General features: G+C 40.8%; 1 protein-coding gene across 2 annotated transcripts in view; it reads left to right on the top strand.

The window, feature by feature from the left end:
* Positions 1-15,740, top strand: part of FOCAD (focadhesin) — a 147,167-nt gene that overhangs the window by 45,638 nt on the left and 85,789 nt on the right. For both annotated transcript variants that reach the window (XM_060762447.2, XM_060762446.2), the window contains exons 12-15: positions 2,907-3,011; positions 4,541-4,642; positions 5,286-5,416; positions 7,109-7,235. In XM_060762447.2, the coding sequence (XP_060618430.2) occupies positions 2,907-3,011; positions 4,541-4,642; positions 5,286-5,416; positions 7,109-7,235 (465 nt within the window). The remainder of the gene's footprint in view (positions 1-2,906; positions 3,012-4,540; positions 4,643-5,285; positions 5,417-7,108; positions 7,236-15,740) is intronic.

The raw sequence follows: 15,740 nt of genomic DNA, 5'->3' as shown, positions 1-15,740 counted from the left end.
GCGTTCTGATTGGCTGCCGCTGTGGTGCTATTTGCATATGGTCTCTGATTGGGCAGCTTCAATAGGAGCCCCTGGTGGAGAAGAGGGTTCATGGCAGAAACGGGGCATGACAGAAGGAAATTTGCATATGGTCTCTCATTGGCCAGCCTCAAATCCAACATTCCGAGATGAGAAAGAGAGGAAAGGAAAGGCCAAAGGGGGCTGGGTCAGAACACTCCCAATACAGACCGAAATAGGCATACAGAGCCCCCATCACCCACTCTACATCCTACTGCAGTTTGGAGGAGTATGAACCATGGATGATGGGACTTGCAGTACCACCACTCACATTCTGAGACCGCTGTTAACCTTATCCAATGACTGATCAGGACCAAACTTCGCACAGAGACCTCTCATGACCCACTTTACGTCCTGGTGTGGTTTGGCCGGGGATGGACCGTGGATTATGGGACTTGCAGTACCATTGCTCAATTCTTGAGACCACTGCAACCCTCATCCAATTACCAATAAATACCAAACTTGGCACACCGAGTCTCCATGACGCACTCTACATCCAGGTGCAGTTTGAAGGAGGATGCACCATGGACGATGGGACTTGCAATACCTGCACTCCCTTCCTAAGACCATTATAACTGCCAACAATGATGGATCAGGACCACAATTTACACAGAGAGCCCGCATAACTCACTCTACATCCTGGTGCGGTTTGGAAGAATTTGACAATGGATGATGGGACTTGCAGTCACTTCACTCACTTCCTGAGACCACTGAGACCCTCGCCAATGACTCATCAAGACTAAACTTGGCACATGGAGCTTCAATGACCCACTCTACATCCTGGAGCAGTTTGGAGGATGACAGACCATGGATGATGGGACTTCAAGTACCCACACTACCCAAGACTGCTGCAAAACTCATCTAATGACCAATCAAGACCAAAGTTGGCACACAGAGACCCCATGACCCACTCTACATCCTGCTGCAGTTTTGGAGAAGGGTGGACCATGGATGATGGAACTTCCAGTACCTTCACTCACATTCTGAGACCTCTGCAAACCTCATCCAAAGACGGATCAAGACCAAACTTGGCACATAGACCTCTCATGACCCACTTTACGTCCTGGTGTTATTTGGAAAACTTTGGAGATGGATGATGGGACTTGCAGTACCTTTGCTCACTTCCTGAGACCACTGAGACCCTCGCCAATGACTAATCAAGACTAAACTTGGCACATGGAGCTCCAATGACCCACTCTACATCCTGGTGCAGTTTGGAGGAGGACAGACCATGGATGATGGGACTTCAAGTACCTCCACTCCCTTCCAAAGATTGCTGCAACCCTCTTCTAATGACCAATCAAGACCACACTTGGCACACAGAGCCCCCATGATCCACTCTACATCCTGCTGCAGTTTGAAAGGAGATGGACTTTGGATGATGGGACTTGCAGTACCTTCACTCACTTACTGACACCACTGCCACCCTCATCTAATGACCGATAAAGACCAAACTTGGCACACAGAGCTCCCATGACCCACTCTATATCCTGCTGCTGTTTGTAGGAGGATGGCCCATGGATGATGGGACTTCAAATACTTCACTCACTTCCTGAAAATAATGCTGCCATTATCCAAAGACCAATAAAGACCAAACTTGGCATACAGAACCGCCATTACCCACTTTCTCTAATAACCCGGGCAACGCCGGGTCCCCAAGCTAGTATTTAATAATTGTCACGGTTTAATCTACTAACAATAACTTTATCGCCCCCTTTATTTCTTTTTCTTCTCTGTCCCGTTTTCTCTCTTCTTTCTTTTCTGATGTATACATTGAAATTTTTAATAGAAAACAAGTAAAAAAACATTGCATTCAAAACATTTTTTAAAAAACTGTGTTTTTCCAAGGTATGGAAAATGAAGAAGAGATGCAACTAAGCTTGTTAACCAAAATTTATTTTACTGTTGAAAACTCAAAAGACATTACGTTGCTTTTGCTATCCCTGGGGAAAGTCACATTAAAAGAGTTATTTCTAGGCCATTGTATGTGATATGATAATTGAACAAAACCCATGTGATCTGGAAGTCACGGATTAGAAATGAAGGTGCTGGGAGTACTAAAGGGGACTGTAGCACATAATTTAAATATCTGTAAAAAAAATCATCCAAATTTAATTTTGTTATTCTTAGTTGCCATCAAATCATCTTCAACTTACAGCAGCCTTAAAAATGAAAGACCTCCGGGACGTTATTAACAGACCTGCCAAAATCTTGCAAATTATACCATTTAGTAATTTAGCACCAGGCTGGAAGAAGGTTCTAATCCCACCAGAGCTGGCTCGAGTCCTTATTCAAACTGCCCCAGTTGGTTTATTGAATTCTGATTCCGTAGGCAGTTTTAAAATTTGAGGCTACATTGACTATTATAGTATTTGTGTATCTTTTGGCTAAAATGTAAGGGGCTTGGTTTGATTTTATTCACTGGTTTCTAGCCAACATAAACATCCAAAGTTGGGGTCACTGAGTTCTAAAATTACAATAATTGAAGTTAAGGGCAGGATGGGGAGGAAACCTCAAACATTCAGAGAGAGTTTCAGTCTGGAAGCAGATAGTAAAACTGAAATGGAAATCTTTCTAATGCTCCACTGGCAATTAATGAGTGGAATTGTTGGAAATAAAAGGGCCTTGGAAATTATCATTGCCACAGATCACTTAGCCCTGAATTTTGAAGCACTCCAGAAAATCTTTCCATATCCCTCTGGCAGTAATTTTTGGAATTTATATTGATAGTCAATTATTTCCTGAAGTCTTGTAGAATTTGTCACAAAATGGAGGCAATGTTTTATTATTACTGTCAAGCAGCTTATTGTATAGAATACTATGTTTTTCATGTATTGTGCTTATATTAGGTGCCAAATCTGATTCCAGTCTTGATGTTTAAGTTGGGAAGACCACTGGAGCCAACACTGTGCCGGAATATCTTGTATACCTTGCCTGCTTTGGGCGTGCACAAGGTCAGCATGAATATTTAACTTCTTACATTCATTTGGCAGGGTATGGAAATTGATTTTTTTTAAGTAAAAAAAATGTCGGAAGCAACAGTTGTCTAAGACATCTACAATCATTTACATGAATTATAGTTGACTCCAATATCCTAAATTCATTTGCTACTTTCAAGTAGAGTAGAGATGATGAAAAGGGAATTTACAGATGTGTTGTCAAATTATTACTAACCTGATGGTTTTATTTTAGCTATTACTAGCCATGTAATGGGTCCCTGGTGGCATAGTGGGTTAAACCGCTGAGCTACTGAACTTACTGAACAAAATTTGGCGGTTCAAATCCGAGGAGCGGGGTGAGCTCCTGCTGTTAGTGCCAGCTTCTGCCAACCTAGCAGTTAAAAAAACATATAAGTGTGAGTAGATCAATAGGTACCGCTTCTGCAGGAAGATAACGGTACTCCCTGCAGTTATGCTGGCCACATGGCCTTTGAGGGGTCTACGGACAAGACTTGTTCTTCAGCTTAGAAGTGGAGATGAGCACCACCCCTCACAGTCGGACACAACTAGACTTGATGTTAGGGGAAATCTTTACCTTTACCTTTTTTAGCCATGTAATGCTTTTTTCTAAATGGGAATCCTTGTGGATTTATGTTATTTTTGTGAGTAACACACTTCTGTGATTTTCATTGCTCAAATATTACTGCAGCATTGTTTGCTTCAGGGCAACTTTACACAGGGAGCTGGTGAATGGCAGAACAATTTTATAGGAAAATACATGTTAACAGGGATGTTTGGAAACCCATGGAAGAAGTAGGTTAGAGTTTTATTCTGTCAAATTCAGGACAATCTGGCCATTGATTGATCAAAGGTGTAAAAGTGCGTATAATTGGAGAGTTATCTTGTATAATAAACAGGTCAAAATACACGAATTCATCTAAACACCAGTAGTGGGTTAGGAACATCATGTTGCATCCATGTTTCTTTCTTACATATGTATTTTCTTTTATTATCTTTAATTAAACTATTATAATATTATATTACTTTTTCATACTAGATATGGAAGTGGAAACAGTTTATTGTTCTGTTAATGATGGTGGCCCTATTTATCATACACAATAAATGCAGTTTTCAAATTGAATCTATAAAATAGCACAATATGATATGGATACCATTCACATTATACCAAACTGAATAGGAAATGTAAAGGTATTTGTATATACCGTGGAAAGACAATTCCCTCTACTCTACATAGTGAAAACTGGAGGTTGCGAGATTATCAGTCTCAACATAGAATTGTTGAACAAATATCTACCATTTTAAAAAGACCATTCTGTTTCCTTGGCTTCCATAGTAATGCTAAATTGTGGAGCCACTGATGTAAAACTTTGCTCTGTGGATATCGTTTTAGAGGGTTAACTTCTCAGTAATTTTGAATTTGCTGGGAAAGCTGTGTCCCTGGACATATTTTGCTTAAGAATTTAATGTTGGGGAGACTGTGGCCATACATGCATACTAAATAAAGCAAGAATTTTTCTTTCCAGGTCTGTGTGGCACAGATTTTACGTGCACTGCAGGTGTTGGGAAGCACGCCAACGCTTCAAGCTGTTACATTACGACTGATGACATCTTTATGGGAGAAACAGGTTGGCAAAAAAACATTGAAGACTCTTCATTTCCAGATTGAGAAGTTTCATTTTAGGGAACCATATGGTGCCAATGAGACCTCCTTAAGAGTGGGATGTCAGTGATTACAATAGCATTGTGTAGTGTGAACACTGGGTGGTCATCAAATATGGGCCTCAGACTGCATGTGTGATCCCCACTTTTATGGTTTCTGCAGCGCCCCTAAAAACTGATGCTTTTTATCATGTCACCAAAGTGTGTGGGAACCGTAAGTCTTGCTTTTAAAGATAGATCACTCTCCCATAAGTTTCCAGGACATGCAGTCCACCTTAAAAGCAAGCTGACATATAACTTCCATATTCCTGTAATAATTCATTAACACTTCATGCCACACACTTATGTGTCTTGTTTAAATTGCAAAAGTGTTGTTTTCCTGTCATGCTGCAGCATATTCACCAGCAGGGATTGAGGTGGAGTGCAATCCCACGGTTTTTGCTGTCCAATCTGTAAACTCCTTCTGTTGTTGTAACTGAACACAGGGACTTGCCTAGATGGCACTGAGACTTATTCCTGAGTATACACACATAGAAAGCTGTTGCCTACTCCTGGTGATTGAAGTATGGACATTGAAGCCACCAAACATTTCCATCACTTTCTTTTTAGGATCGAGTTTATCCAGAGTTACAGAGATTCATGGCAATGTCTGATATGGCTTCTCTGTCTGTCAGCAAGGATACTCAGTGGGAAAAAGTGGTTGCCAAAGCTGCTTCTATCAGAGACATATGCAAACAAAGGTAAGGCAAAAAGTTGCTTTTGGGAGAAGGTTAAGGCAAAACTGTAGATCTCTGTCAGAGAAAATGCAGTTGAAACCTCAGAATCTGAAATTTGGATTCAACCAGATAAGCAGCTGTATACCATTCCCAAGGTTCAGCCTCTTTACAAGTATGAAAGGAATGAAGTGTATGTTGTTCCTGTGATGGACACGTTGTAGGAAGCTTGTTTGTCCGGAGCTGGTATGTTTGTTTGGAGGCTTTGGTCCACGCTGAGCTGCTGAACTTGTTGGCCGAAAGGTGGCAGGTTTGAATCCGGGGAGTGGTGTGAGCTTCCGCTGTTAGCCCCTGCTTCTGCCAACCTATCAATTCAAAAACATGCAAATGTGAGTAGATCAGTAGGTGGGAAGATAATGGCGCTCAGTGCAGTCATGCTGACCACATGACCTTGGAGGTGTCTATGGACAATGCCGGCTCTTCAATTTAGAAATGGAGATGAACACCAACCCCTAGAGTCAGACACAACTGGATTTAATGTCAGGGGAAAACCTTAACCTTACCTTGAAAAAGCAGCTTCTTCTGTGTACTGTACTTCATATTCCTGTCTTCTGTGCTTTAGTCCTATCAACTCCTCTGATATTCACATAACAAACATTTCAAAGCGGTGTAAGCAAGAACCAAACTTGCCCAGGAAATAGAAGAGTGTGGCTCAGATATTATATCTTGATGGGGATACATTTCAGATCAAGAGCTCTGTTTCCCATTTGCATCTACATTCTCTTTCTTCAGTTCATCATACAAGTTGAATCTCACTTATCTGAAATTTTTCAGGCCAGAGATTTTTCAGATTTGTTTCCATTATTGCATAGAGACAGTGGATAAAGATTAGATGGGAAAGGTCACTAGCTACACACCCAGTACTAAGTTTTTCTCAAGAAGCCCTTGTTCCACCACTGTCAAAAAGATTTCAAGGAGAAGAGGTGGGGTCTTTGGGTTTGTGGCTTGATTTATGCAAGACCTCTGTAAAAATAAGAGATAAATCCAAATTAATTGGCTGCTGGGGCCCATGCAGTGTTGGAAAGCTCTGACAGTCTAGTCAATCCATGTCTTACCTGCCTTTTCTGTCCACTTCCATGGCATCCCAGCCTGCCATTGACTGGGTGGAAGGAGACCATGGAACAGGCATCTTGAAGACAAACATGGAAATACATATTAGTGGCAGGGCCGTAGATCAACCCTGCCCTGAAATGTGTATGGTTAAAAAAGAAACCTGGTTTACTCATAAATTGGTTAACCAGTTAAAATTCACGAGTAAACCAGGGTTTGTTTTGGGGGGGGGGGTAGAACCCTTTCGGGGAATGTGTGTGTTTAGAACCCTTAACTCACCCCCCCCCCCCGGCTATGGTCCTGACTAACAGGTATATGATGAAGTAGATTGCAGATCAAGCAGACCTATTCCAAATATGAGTTGGTCTTCAAGATCCCACAAGGCTCCCTCTTAGGCCCCTTCTACATATATAATTGAGATTATCAAATTAGATAGTCCACCATCTGCTTTGAACTGGATTATATGTGTCTACACTGCTAGATAATCCAGTTCAAAGCAGATAATCTGGAATTTATATCGCAGCGTAGAACAGGCCTTTGTTGCATTTTAACAAACTGATCTGGACTACTACTTTGTAAAGTAACACTGTAGCTCTTATATTTGATTAGGCCCTACCAACATGGAGCAGATATGCTTGCTGCAATTTCCCAAGTTCTGAATGAATGCACAAAACCTGACCAAGCAACACCTGCTGCTTTAGTCTTACAAGGACTTCATGCACTTTGTCAAGCAGAGGTAAGATGTGTTTGTCTTTTTGTAAATAATTCTGTAGCATATCTTAGTTTGATGTACAACAGATAAAAATATTCTTTAATAATAAATCAAACCAATTAAAACAACTTAAAATGCATACAATTAAAACACTACCAGAGGGCAACCCTGGTTTTTAAGAAGCAAAGACCTTACAAAACTGTGCAATCTTGGCTGATTACCAGAAGTCCAAAAAATCATGACCTCCCTTGGAAGGAATTTCTACAACTGAGTTGCCACTGTAAAGAATGCCCGCTTTATGTCTACATATTTTCCATGTCCAATGAAAAAGGGTGTCTTGAGCCGTTGTGATGGCATGACGGTTATTACAGATTGGAAATAATAATAATAATAATAATAATAAGAAGAAGAAGAAGAAGAAGAAGAAGAAGAAGAAGAAGAAGCTGCCTTGAGGTTAGGTACAACATGGTTAAAACAAACAAACTCTATTAAAATGCACATATCCCTTATCTGAAATGCTTGAGACCAGGAATGTTCATATCTCAGATTTCCCCCCGGATATTGGAATACCTGTATTTGCGTAAATACTTCCTCCTTTTAATCATGGAGAACATGGCATTGTTGGTGCAGCTGGTCTACATATATGCCATTTCATTACCCTTCATGGGTTTGCTTGCATCTTTCTCCAACTTCAGAGTGCTGTGGTATTTAATAAATACTGTACAAAAAAGTAAGAAAAACTCTGGTTGAGGAATATTATAGTAGTTTTTTTATTGGAACAGTGATCCTTTGAAACTTTTTAAAAAAACCTTCTTTAAAAATATAAATTCAAACTTGTATAATAACTTTTGGCTTCAGTTAAATATAATGATATTCATGCATTATAATGTAATACATTGCATAATGTAAGAAACATTGTGTATGAATTACTCACATTGCTCCTGAGCATTTGGCTAGACTTTAGGTGATTTATGGAGATGGGGAAATCATTTTGTCCTTTTCTATAATGGAACCTTTTAATGAGACTTATAGTGTTCACTGGCTTGCATGTCAGGCCTGGAAATCATACACTGTTGTTCTTCCCAGACCACATTTACTCATTCTTAGCAAATCTTTTGTTATTGTGCCAGCATAATTCAACAGAAGCCAGCATACTTTCTATTAGCCTATATATCCTGGTTTATAATAGATTTCATGTGTGAAATATATTGGGCAGGCCAGCTAAGATTCAGAGATGAAAAGGCTAGGCTTAGTTTGCTATGTGTTCATGGTTATTGTGTCTGTATGTGTATGTTTTGCAGTTACTTCTTTTCTGGAAGCAGTTCTGTTCTGTTTACTTTCTAATTCCGCATTTATGAGACCTAGACCGAAACAGAAGAAGAAAGAGATGACAAAATGATATAGTACTATGAAAATTATGTTGATGACAAATTACTTTGGTCAGTGAATTTGACAACTAGAGGAAAATTGTTCCTTAGGCATTCTTAAAATAACTTGGCTATTAATATGTGAAGTGATGTGGTTTTGTACATACACATACACAAAGCAGAAACTATTTTTTTCTAAGAAGTCTTTTCTCTGGAAGCATACAAAGCAGTCTTGCAAGATTTATTACTTATGCCTTTAGTCCAACACAGTCCTAACATTGGGTAAGGAGAACGAGTGCTTGCCATTTATAGAGAGTGTCCGTTTCTGGTTATTGTGAGTGGTAAAAGTTTCTCATAACAAAAAATCAGGAAACCGTTTGACCTTCCTGGAGATCTTTTCCTTACATATGGAAATAGTGTGCCTGTTATGTGGAAAGGGAAACATCTACATTTTGCACCTCATACTCTAAACAGTCTCACTGTATTTCAGTTTATGTAGGGACATACATTATGAGTCGTTCCTGTCAAGCAGTGATTTTAGGAGCTGAGCCCTTCAACAACAGTTGGTTTTAACTCTCAAAATAATGTTGCTTTGTCTTGAAAGGTGTGCTTTGCCCTATTTCGGGCTGTCTGCTCACGAATGATGTAGCAACTCCTGAACAACGTAATGCCTGGAAAAATAAAGGTGATTTCACTCCAGGTGGAGTTAATACACACAAGTCACAATAGATCAGTGGTTCTCAACCTGGGGTCCCCAGATGTTTTTGGCCTTCAACTCCCAGAAGTCCTAACAGATGGGATTTCTGGGAGTTGTAGGCCAAAAACATCTGGGGACCCCAGGTTGAGAACCACTGCAAGAGATCCTATTAAGCTTAAAGGTGTTTAGAAAAGAAAAAAGAAGCTATTAGCTATAAACGTACTGGGCAAATCATAGGTCATGTCATAGAAAGAGAAAGAGCTAAATGATTCAGAATTATTTATTTATCGTATCAGGAGCAAACTAAACAGTTGTATTGTATTTTTTTTTAAAAAAAACCCAAAGTTTGCAAAGTTGGCATTCTATTAAATGTTCTTTGACCAGTAGCTGGCCACTTAGAGTGCCTCTCGTGTTGTTTTAAGAACGTCCTCCATTGTGCATGTGGCAGGGTTCAGGCTGCATTGCAATAGGTGGTCTATGAGTTGTTCTTCTGCACACTCGCATGTCATGGACTCCACTTTGTAGCCCCATTTCTTAAGGTTGGCTTTGCATCTCATGGTGCCAGAGTGCAGTCTGTTCAGTGTCTTCCAAGTAGTCCAGTTTTCTGTGTGCCAAGCAGGGAGTCTCTCATTTGGTATCAGCCATTGATTGAAGTTCTGAGTTTTAGCCTGCCACTTTTGGACTCTTGCTTGCTGAGGTGTTCCAGGGAGTGTCTCTGCAGATCTTAGAAAACTATTTCTTGATTTAAGTCTTTGATGTGCTGACTGATATCCAAACAGGGATGTGCTGGAGATGTCACTGCCTTGGTCCTTTCACTATTGGTTGCTACTTCCCGGCAGATGACAGGTGGTGCAATACCAAGTAAACATTGTAATTTCTCCAGTGATGTAGGGCACAGACGCCCCGTGACAATGTGGCATGCCTCATTAAGAGCCACATCCACTGTTTTAGCGTGGTGAAATGTGTCCCACTCTGGGCATGCATACTTACCAGCAGAGTGCAAGGGTAGATGTCTTCACTGTATCTGGTTGTGATTCCCAGGTTGTGCCAGTCAGCTTTCATATAATGTTGTTTCTAGCGCCCACTTTTTGCTTGATATTCAGGCAGTGCTTCTTGTAGGCCAGATAATGGTCCAGGGTAACTCCCAGGTATTTGGGTGTGCTGCAATGTTCCAGTGGGATTCCTTCCCAGGTAATCCTCAGAGCTTGAGATTCAGAAGAGAATTATAGAAAGTCATAGTCCTGCATTATGATGATGATGATGATGATGATGATGATAAAACTTTATTTGTATTCCGCCCTATCTTCCCAGGGTGAGCCAGGGTGGGTTCCAACATACAATGGCAAACATTCAGTGCCTCCACAAAGCAATCACGTTCCAACATTATAACCCCAGAAAAGTCCCACATGTTAAAACATTAGAACCTAACATCAACATATTAAACCAACCATAAACAAACAAGAATCATACGGTGCAAAATCTGAACGTAAAACATTCACACCAATTTACAAAAGCCAACCATCGAGGAGTTATTTACTTAGGTTTTTGTTTAGCTTAGAAGTATGGAATTAGTGAACCGTAGTTACGTTTGTGTACTCAGGAAGCTATTTTTATTTCAGTGGCTGCTTAACTCCCAGTGCATGTGGAAGTTCAGGATCCCTGATTTGGATCAGGTCAGCAACATGGCAAATGGGCTGAAAACTCCTAATCTTTCTACTAATACCATGTTCCCCTTTTCCTATACATGCAGCATTATTATAAATGATATTTATGCAGTTGCAAATTGTATATATGGTGCACAGCCCTTTGTTGTAGCAGTTCAGACATTGAGTTGGGAGACACGAATAAAGATGGATGGTCCAACAGAGCATAAATATGAATATGGCACTTCTACATTTTATAAAAAGAGTGATTAAGTTGTAGCCCTCTGGATATTGTTGTACTGCAGTTCCCAAGGTTGCTTGCCATTGGTTATATTAGCTAATGGAAACTCTTGTTGAATAACTGCTGGGATGAATTTGATTTCACATTAATCTGTGAAGCTTCAGTCTTACTGCTCACATTTAAGTGAGACAATGCTGCATGAATGTCGGGGGAGTGGGTATGTATGATAAAGTCTTGACTAGACTAGATAATAGAATGGCGTCTTGTGTCTGCATTGTTTTTAGTGGGGTGGGATCATATGTTCCTATTTGCATCAGCTATGCTAATAGTGCAACCATGCACATATCAACCCAAACAAAAATCACATTAACTTCAATTTGAATTGAATCAGAGGCTTCATTGGAGAAGGATCTAGCAACTACTGGTTCTCTATATAGTTGCAGCTCCGATCCCTGGAGCTTGGAGAACAGAAGCTTGGCTAACAGGGGAGAACATCAGGGATGTTTTTATAGGCATGGTGGAAGAGACAGCATTAAGTGAGCTTGTGTCTCTTGTGTGAAACATTCCCTGACCATCAATTCCGTTGAAATCCTATTCTTCAGTTAAAACTGGATGCCAGTTCTATATGCTCCCATTTGTTTAGATGAACTTAAGACTGACATTGATTTGTGGTGATGAATCCTAATTGTTACTGTGTGTGTAGTATGGGAAGCACTTTTGTGTCTCACTACTAGGAGATTTATGCTGAATGACTTATTGGTGACTTATTCCTAAGTGAGCTGGCCAGCTGCTTTCTGTTTGTCACCAGAGTGTTTGCACGGTTATAATGGTAGGATTCCAGCTTCAATGGCCATGTTTTCCTCATTTGCAGTTCAGATAAGGTTGTTTAGAGGTCTCACCAAAGAGTTTTAGTGTCTCACAAAACTACAAACACCAGGATTTCATAAGATGCAGCCATGGCAGTTAAAGTAGAATCATAGTACTGTAATACTGTAGTGTGGATTGGGTCTCTATGAGGCAGCAAGAATATGGCTACTTGCTCCAGTGCAATGGGAAGTATTGTACTTAGACAATTGACACTTAGTTGTTTTTTATTCTGCACTAAATATTTGTTAAATTCTTTCCTCTACTGATCTTAAGTCATCTTTTATGCTCTCAGCTTTTCCTGTTTCCCCCCACAACAACTTTGTGAGATAGGCTAGTCCCAGAGAAAATAACTGATCCAGTGTCTCTCCGTGAGTTTCATGGTCCTTTGGGGACTACAGCCAGATCTTCCAATGCCATGAAACAGTAATGTCTTGTCTTCAGCCCTCCCTCTAAGCACCAACTGTTGCTCTGGGACCAGAGTAAAGAGAGGGGCCAAGAAGACAGTGCCATCTTGTCTTCAGTGTCATCAGTTGGGAGTCCCTCCCCTCAACACCAACTGCTGCTCTGGGACCAGAATAAAGAGAGGGGTCCAGGAAGCAGGCCCGTAGCCAGGATTTCAATTCGGGGGGGGGGGGGGGGCTAAGTTTGTTTCGGGGGGGGGCTGAGTTTGAGTGAAAGAGGGTCTACCCTAGCAAACCTTTTGTATCGTTACCCCAATATGGGATATATTGGGTATGGTGATCAGATCATGATATGAATAAACATAACAGTTTAAATAATGCACCAGTAAGGCCTTTTTGCGAACCACCATGAGAATTTGGACGGTATTGTATATTACTTGTATTGTATATTACTTGTAAGCTGCTCTGAGTCCCCTTCGGGACTAAATAATATTCAGGGCAGCACCACATAAAGGGAAAGTCTATGCAAAAAGGGAAACGGAATTGTTCCTCCATATTTGTGGGTTTAACTTTTGCAAATGTGATTACAGTATTCCCAGATTTGATTAATATGATCACTTTAGCAATCGCTAGGTCCTCTGGTGGAGGGTGTCCATAGAGTTGCACTAGAGGTCCTAGAGATTCACAGAGGTGTTCTCTTAGATTTAAAAACATGTTTTCAGTTTGTGACTTTTCCACTTTCATTGAGTGTTTGTGTGTGTGGCCCTGTGGCCCTAACTCTCGCAAAAGTGGAGGGCCTACTCTAATAACTTGTGAAGAAGCTGGAAACAAAGTAAATGACATCAAGGAACTGGCTATTTGTGCAAATGAATATGCCAGATTTAAAATTAAGAATTTTACATAGGCTAAAATCATCATAGTCTTTACTTCAGACCAAAAGATCAAAATGTTTCTATGCTCCCTTATCAGTGTTCATAAGTGAGAATTATGAATTCACGTTCTTTTAATAAATGTCTCTCATATTGGCATTGCATGGAAGGAAGCATGAAAAGGATACCGGCATCTGAACTCGGTGATGTTAAAACCTTGTTAATCCTTAGAAATGGAAATGCTCCATTCATCCTAAAACAACAACAAAGGCAGGAACAATGAGCACAAAGTTTAAAACAAACTTACAAAGAGGGCTTGCACCCAAAGCCTTTGAACAGTGTCTGGAGTTACAAAGATGCTTTCTGATCAGCTCTTGCCCTGTTGTGTCGGCGCTAATAGGTGTCCCCCCTGATCATGGAGCAAAAGCCCTTTCATCTCCTGCGTTTCCTAGAGGGTGTTGTACTCTCAAATAACAGCAGTGCACAATTGAGCAATAACTATCAAGGCGCAAGGCATTTCCTGGGGATTCATGACCGAGGGAAAGAGTTCACTGCAAGCCGTTTATCACAAGACAGAATCGGCTGTTCCCCCGGAAATGCACCATGCCAGGATCATTAGTGCTGTTATTACCTTTGCATTTGTTTACTTTTTTTATAAGTAGGTTGGGAGAGAAGCATAGTTTTGTCTCCCTGTGGTGTCTTTGCAATGCGACAGGGTCGGCGACTCTCAATGGGGAGAGCTGCTGTGCTTCATTATTCCAGAAAATCCGCTTCTTGCAGAAGGATCCAATCAAATGTCTCGATTTCTACTCCAGTTCAGGATGTAAAGATAATTTATGATTGGAAACGGCTCAGTATAACTGAGAGCCCCCAACAAGCAAGCTAAAATGGCCATCTGTGTACAGTGATTTTTTTTTAATTGTGTGTGAATTTTTTGTATTACGATGCAGAGATCGTTTTATTAGCATACTGCTGGGACACAACTACTCTGATTGGTTTTGCTGTGGAATGAATACAAAGTGCTGTACTTAAGTTGGTAGGGGAGAAAAATGTGTGAGACTGTATTAAAAAAACCCCACACATTTGCACTGTTCTTTCATATTATAAAGCCTCTTTTTTGTTTCTAGACTCTTGTTTGCAGCATTGATGCCTCAAAGACTTGAAAAGTAAACTCTAGGTGTAAAAAAAGCCCCACCTGTTTTTGATTAAGACACTAAATTAAGTCACACTCCTTGCAGTAGCCCTGCGAGGCTGTTCATGAGAATGACTAGCCCAAGGTCCCTCAAGTGAGTTTCCTGGCTAAATGAAGACTTGAATTTGTCAAACACTCTAAAAACTACATTCTAGTACTGTATTCTGATTATTTTAATGAATAATGCACACACATTTCCTGATAACAATTTTGTGAAAGGTATTTAAGCATTTTAACTTATTTTAACTTCCTAAATTTTATTTCTTTGTTGCATTTATATACCGCTTTTCTCACCCCTGGGGGGACTCAAAGCGTTTCACAATGTAATAATGGTAAAATACAATGCCTCACAAATATAAAAATGCATCACATATGTAAAAAACATCGAACTATAGATTAAAACAAATTAAACTATAAAACATCAGATATGGACATAGACATTAAACAACTGACATCGCACCAATCCTGAGGTGGTCATTTAACCACTTCAACATTGCTACCACTACCCAAATGTTTGCTTGAATGCCAGGATGGAGGAGGCCAATCTAATCTTGCTGGGGAGGGAGTTCCACAGCCGAGGGGCCACCACCGAGAAATCCCTATCTTTTGTCCTCATCGATCACACCTGCGAGAGTGGCGGGATCGAGAGCAGAACCTCCCCAACTAATCTTGATGCTCTAACTGGCTCATAAAGGGAGATGTGTTTGAATAGGCAAGCTAGACTGGAACTGTTTCTGGATTTATAGGCTAAAGTCAGCACTTTGAATTGTGCTTGGTAGCAGCTTGGTAGCAGACCAGCAGCCAGTGGAGCTGGCAGAACAGGGGGGTTGTATGCTCCCTGTATGTCACTCCAGTAAGAAAGCTGGCTGCCGCCCATTGGACTACTCCTGAACTCAAAGACAATCCCACGGAGAGTGCACTACAATAGTCTATTCAAGATGTAGTGAGAACGTGGACCACCGTGGCCAAATCTGACTTCCCAAGGTACGGGCGCAGCTGGCGCACAAGTTTTAATTGTGCGAATGCTCCCTTGGCAACAGCTGTAACCTGGGGTTCCAGGCTCAACGATGACTCCAGGATCACTCCCAAGCTGCGGACCTGTGTCTTCAGGGGGTGTGTTACTCCATCCAGCACAGGCTGTAACCCTATACCCTGTTCGGCCTTGTGACTGACCAGGAGTATCTCTGATCAGTTTCAATTTGTTCGTCCTCATTCAGCCCATCACAGCTGCCAAGCACCAATTCAGGACCTG

The sequence above is a fragment of the Anolis sagrei genome, chromosome 2 (assembly GCF_037176765.1).
Source record: "Anolis sagrei isolate rAnoSag1 chromosome 2, rAnoSag1.mat, whole genome shotgun sequence".
Classification (NCBI taxonomy): Eukaryota; Metazoa; Chordata; class Lepidosauria; order Squamata; family Dactyloidae; genus Anolis; species Anolis sagrei.
Note: the sequence above shows the minus strand (reverse complement) of the source record. Positions and strands in the feature narration are given on the sequence as shown.